Here is a 5,079-nt window from a genome sequence, read left to right as displayed (position 1 = left end):
CTTGGATTTGCCATTTTATGCTATGGTTTGCAGCAAAGCCAAAGCCATCCATATGCGAGTGGCATGCCATGCACCTTAAAAAAGCCGTAATCTGAAAAAGGTAAAAAAGCAACATTACAGAGGGTATTATCGTAACAATTATTAAAGAACCCATTTATCAGACTTACACCATGTTTGTTTACTCCTGACTCATCTGAGTCGTCTGGATCTGAATCATCTGGATCTGAGTGAAATCACCTGACTCATCTGGATCTGAGTCGATATGTTTGTTTTGAGTCAGATCTGACTCATCTGACTCAGAAATAAGTGAGTCAGTAGTTTGGTCCCATGAGTCAGGGGTATTTTGTTACCTGATTCAAATGAGTCGGAGTCAGGGGTTATGTCTGAGTCAGAGGTCGAGTCAGATCTGACTCAAAATGGAAAACAAACGGTCTGACTGCTGACTCGGTCCGAGTCAGGGGTTGACTCAGATTCAGACGCCGAGTCAGCCGCAAACAAACAAGTTCTTACTCTCTCTCCCGTTGAAGCTTCAGCTCAAGTCATATTTCTTAGACAGCAGAAGCAGCAGCAGAAGAGAATTCGCTCTCCGTTGCTTCAGTTTCCTAAACCTGCTTAGTGCTTCTGCTCTCTTTTATATAAAAGGTATGGATTGGCTCTACGTTGCTTCAGTTTTCCCAGAATCAATCAAATAAACCCAAAACCTTAAAATTCAGATGATGATTGCTGCACCAATTTTGGACCAATATTAGGGATTTTAGAGGCAGGAAGGAGGGAAGGATTCCTAGGAACACCAGGCAGGAAATATACACTGAATCCTAGAGTGAAATCCCCCAAAATCAAAGCCTAATTTCTGTAGATATCAAACATAATCGGTCTGCAATCACGATATCTAGGGTTACTCTCTGTCTTACACATGGATGGATGCATGTGTAGTATGGCACATCATTTTTGTTAGTATTTTGTGTCATTAGTTTTCGAATTTTGTAGATGCAACTATGCAGATATGCCATGGGATCATAAATCAAAAATCCCATGGAAACCCAACCATATATAGATCATCAGCTTCTTTTGGATTACAAATTATGTTCAGTTTTGGAACGAATTTCATTTTATGCAATATGCTGATTTGGGTTCATAAATTGCGGTGTGATTATATGTTTGGAATTATTTGTTCGGTGTAGAATGACTTATCCTTTGAAGTTGAAAATCATGATTAAGTTAGTAATTAGTAGAACTAGATCAGTCCAGTCATTGATGTTAATTAGTTTTGTGATATTCTTAGTCTCTGCTGTTTTACCTCCAGGCTATTAAGATTTTCGGAGAGAGGGAAAGAGATGACAAGGGTATCTTGGTTGGTTCTCCTAATTTCACTTCATTTCCTCAACAATGTTCTGGCGGATCAGATCTTCACACCTCAGGCAGGTAATACACATCTCTGCTGCATTGAAATCTCTCTGTTTGCATTGAGTTATATCTAGAATAAAATCATTTTGTTTGTTTTGTATTTATTAGTTAGACCACACATTCTTCACTTTATCCAAAGTTGGGTACAAAATCTTTTAAGTAGCCAATTTTGAATTATGTAGTATTCTTAATGATCATGATCAAGGTGTTCCGGTTAGAAAGTCATGATCAGCTACTGTATCTATAACATGCTAAGACAATGACCTTACAATTATATGCATTGGTTTTGTTTATTCTGCTCAGTTTCTTACAGTGGGTAACGCCCATGTCTGGATGTTCCTATGAGTTTAGCATTTCTTGAGTGTGGTTATTTTTTATTAGAACTGTGCAACATCAATTCTGTCAGTAACTTATTATCATATGCTTGAAATCGGTCCATTCAGTCAGGTACCAAAGCAACACCTACATATGCACGTAATGGCCACACATTGTAAGCTTTTGAAATTAATATGTGCATCAACCTATGTCGAATGAACTCACATATTTCAGGAGCTATCATGCTTTTTTTCTTTTTGAAAGCAATATAATGTCTTTGCAAAACCTAGCCTTGCGCCACCAGTTACTTTCACTTAGCTGACTTAGAGAGTTTGCCTAGGTACAAGCATCCAAGCAATCCGAGTCCACATAAGCTTGAACATTCTGTTTTCCTAGTGCCACTGTCGTGTGATTCATTTTGCATATTCTTTTTTGTCTGTAATTTTACTAATTCCGGTCATTGACACATTTAGCATGATCTCTTGGAAACAACTTGCATTTTTAATAGAAACTACGATGAAGCTTGTAAATTGTGATTCTTTGAATGCCCCTTTTCTAACTTTCAGTGAACAGGTGGGACATTTGGTCGTAGCTCTCGTGAACCAAAATACAGCATTGAATACCTTCAAGCAGATTCCCCCTACCAACCTGTGAGTATATTATCTATAGTAGATGCTTAACCCATATACTAGAATAGTTGTTTGGAAGGGTAGATAACATTTTATGTCACCCTCATGTTTTCACTTCTTTATTCACTAGAATTTATCTTGTGGAGAGTTTCTCTTTGATTCTGGTTCAGGAACATTAGAAGTTATGCTGTGGAGAATTTAACCTTGTTTAGATTTGCTGATAGCTTGGCACCTGTATTGCCATTAGTGCCCATTCATTTAGGTTACCGACAATAAAGTAGCTGGCATAAAGATTTGGCTAGGCTTCTGCCAGTATCTATCTATCATTCCTTAAGGATCTGGTTTAACTCTTGAAACGACTGGCTTCATTTGTCTTTCAATTCGTCAGTCTATGGAAGTTTCAGATGCCAACTGTTTTCTTTCAGAATAGGTCCTCTTCACGTGGGTGTCTGTTTTGTAGTCTTACCTCCTTCCAGGAGAGCTGGTATGGGTTCTTAGCAATCCATTAGCTCTAGACATCATCTGAACTCGGCTATTCTTTTTAGCATCTGAAGTGCCATACTTAAAGTCCGATATCAAATGACCCCTAGTTAACCTAACCTTAATGGTTGTGCTGTTTCACAGAACGATGATCAGGAGTCATTGGTGATGTCAAATGAGGAGGGGAAAAAGTACATGTGTTTCTTGCCCAGTGTTGAAAAACCGAAAGCTGAAAGTTCAGTTGCTCAGCGTAATTCAAGCAATTCGATTGTTGAATCAGAAAGAAGTGTGAGATTGAAGACACCAGATGAACTTTTTGAGAATTTGAAGGGTCCCTGCTTTATTAGAGTGAGGATTTATCACCAGAAAACTATCAAAGACATCTTAGTTTGTTTCTGTATCTTATTGTTTTGCTTTTAAATGATAGGAGTTTTTGAGAGCTTCTTGTATATCTTTCTTACAAAAACACTGCAGGCGTACTGCGAGTTTGCGTGTTCTTTCAGATTAATGATAAAATATTTTTCTCCTAAATTCTTACTCTCCTTTCTGCAGCAAGAAGGCTGGTGGACTTATGAGTTCTGCTATCACAAGAAGCTGCGACAGATTCATTTGGAGGGAGATAAGGTAAAAGCTCTTTTTAGACTCTCGTTCATTCAAAGTGTTCTTCTTCAAAAGTTTTGAACTTTCTATGAATTATCATCTATTCTAGTAAAGCTATACAGACAACTCATTAGGGTCACTGCACAAAGATTAGATGCTGACATTGATTGTTCAAGAACTTCACAGACAAAATTTCGTTGAAGGTTGAAAACAAGCTTGGTAGCTGTTCAGACTGTTCTTAGTCATTTGCTCGAATTGTCTCTGTTGTACATTTGAGAATTAAATCTTATAAACTGGACAGTTATGTAACAATATTTTTTAATGTTATTTGTACAGGCGCTTCAGGAATTTGTTTTGGGAGAATATGATGCTGAAGCCACTGCTCTTTACAACCAGAATTTGTCTGATTTTTCTACTTTCAAAGATCCGCGCTCAAAAGATGCATCTCAAAGGTATGAATTCTTCTCTAGTTAAGCTATAGAATGGGTGAAAGCTGGATGAAAAACTCACAACTCTTAATCTGTGTTTAGGTATCACACACACATATACACAAATGGGACCCTCTGTGATCTCACAAATCAGCCTCGAGAAACTGAGGTATCAAGATGACATTAATGAGATTTATGCCAACTTAAATATATATTAGTTTCTTTTTCTCCTTTGTTGCGGTTGAATTAGAAAATGAAACAAATTCTCAAGTGGATTGAAAGCATTTTACAGGTGAGGTTTGTGTGCCAACCAGGGCCTAAAGGTGTGATTACTTCTATTGCGGAGCTATCCACTTGCAAGTATGCGCTTACATTTCAAACCCCTTACCTTTGCAAGCACCCGTAAGCCCTATTTACTCTCATAATTGTTTTTCTTAATGTTCCACATCTATATTGCATGCTTGCTTTATTTAGCGTATTTTTTGTTAAAGCTTAACTACTGTTTTTTAATAAACATATATGGGGCAACTTCAACAGTATGTTCAAACAAGAGAGACCCGTACAGCACACAATTTACTGTAACGAGCTTCCTGAAGTTGCGGGGAACGAAGATCAAATCCCTCATAGGGAAAGAGAAGATAGCATCAGTAGCAGCCCTACTAACTTTAAAGATGAAAAGATAAAAACGGTTGAAGGCGTGGTTGCGGAGCTACCTAATTATGAGGAAGATGTTGATTCAGAACAGTTCGCAGCAACATAATCTGAAGGGGCTCACTTAGGCTCAAATTTAAGTTTGATCTCAACTCATTCATAGGGTACAGCAAGTAAAAATCTTATTTTACAGCGTTAACAATATATTGATTTAAACCTATAAAATTACAAAAATTTTACATTACATGTGTATTGTGCAGTGGAGCTATATGATCTCATAGACCAAAAGAATAAATTAACTTCTTTATTTAGTCTACTCTAATTTTATTCGTAGACCAAAGATTAAAATTTTCCATTTGGAAAAGCATACAAAAAGCTCTACCAACAAAGAGAAATTGGGATCTTTCTTGGATCTTGATACGACTTGCATTTCTGTGAAATTTCATACAATCCATCCATCATTTATTTTTTGATTGTGAGCTTGCGCGAGAAGTTCAAGGGTTTTGGAATGAGGGTAAAAGAACCCTCGTTCACTGCCAAATTGGATGAGAGACTAGGTGAATGAGTGAATT

The 5,079-nt window shown here is 37.3% G+C and overlaps 1 protein-coding gene across 2 annotated transcripts; it reads left to right on the top strand.

Moving 5' to 3' along the window:
* Window positions 1–527: 527 nt before the first annotated feature.
* Window positions 528–4,823, top strand: LOC113281018 (protein OS-9 homolog). Of its 2 annotated transcripts, none has more exons than XM_026529648.1 (9): window positions 528–642; window positions 1,304–1,422; window positions 2,293–2,369; window positions 2,973–3,176; window positions 3,381–3,452; window positions 3,765–3,880; window positions 3,959–4,025; window positions 4,149–4,258; window positions 4,394–4,823. In XM_026529648.1, exons 2-9 carry the CDS (start codon window positions 1,335–1,337, stop codon window positions 4,614–4,616), a joined length of 957 nt encoding a protein of 318 aa, XP_026385433.1. In that variant the 5' UTR covers window positions 528–642; window positions 1,304–1,334; the 3' UTR covers window positions 4,617–4,823. The 2 variants fall into 2 exon arrangements, with proteins under 2 accessions (XP_026385433.1, XP_026385434.1); XM_026529649.1 differs by lacking the exon at window positions 528–642 and adding an exon at window positions 931–950.
* The last annotated feature ends 256 nt before the right edge of the window (window positions 4,824–5,079 follow it).

The sequence above is a fragment of the Papaver somniferum genome, chromosome 5 (genome assembly GCF_003573695.1).
Source record: "Papaver somniferum cultivar HN1 chromosome 5, ASM357369v1, whole genome shotgun sequence".
NCBI lineage: Eukaryota > Viridiplantae > Streptophyta > Magnoliopsida > Ranunculales > Papaveraceae > Papaver > Papaver somniferum.
The sequence above is the reverse complement of the archived record's forward strand: the minus strand, read 5'-3'. Positions and strand labels throughout refer to the sequence as shown.

What these genes read in the sequence shown, in the direction of transcription:
- LOC113281018 (XM_026529648.1), top strand. Translation starts at nt 1,335, where the DNA reads ATGACAAGGGTATCTTGGTTGGTTCTCCTAATTTCACTTCATTTCCTC. An exon ending in CAGATTCCCCCTACCAACCT is followed by an intron (nt 2,370 to 2,972) that starts GTGAGTATATTA and finishes GCTGTTTCACAG; the next exon opens with AACGATGATCAGGAGTCATT. An exon ending in TCAAAAGATGCATCTCAAAG is followed by an intron (nt 3,881 to 3,958) that starts GTATGAATTCTT and finishes ATCTGTGTTTAG; the next exon opens with GTATCACACACACATATACA.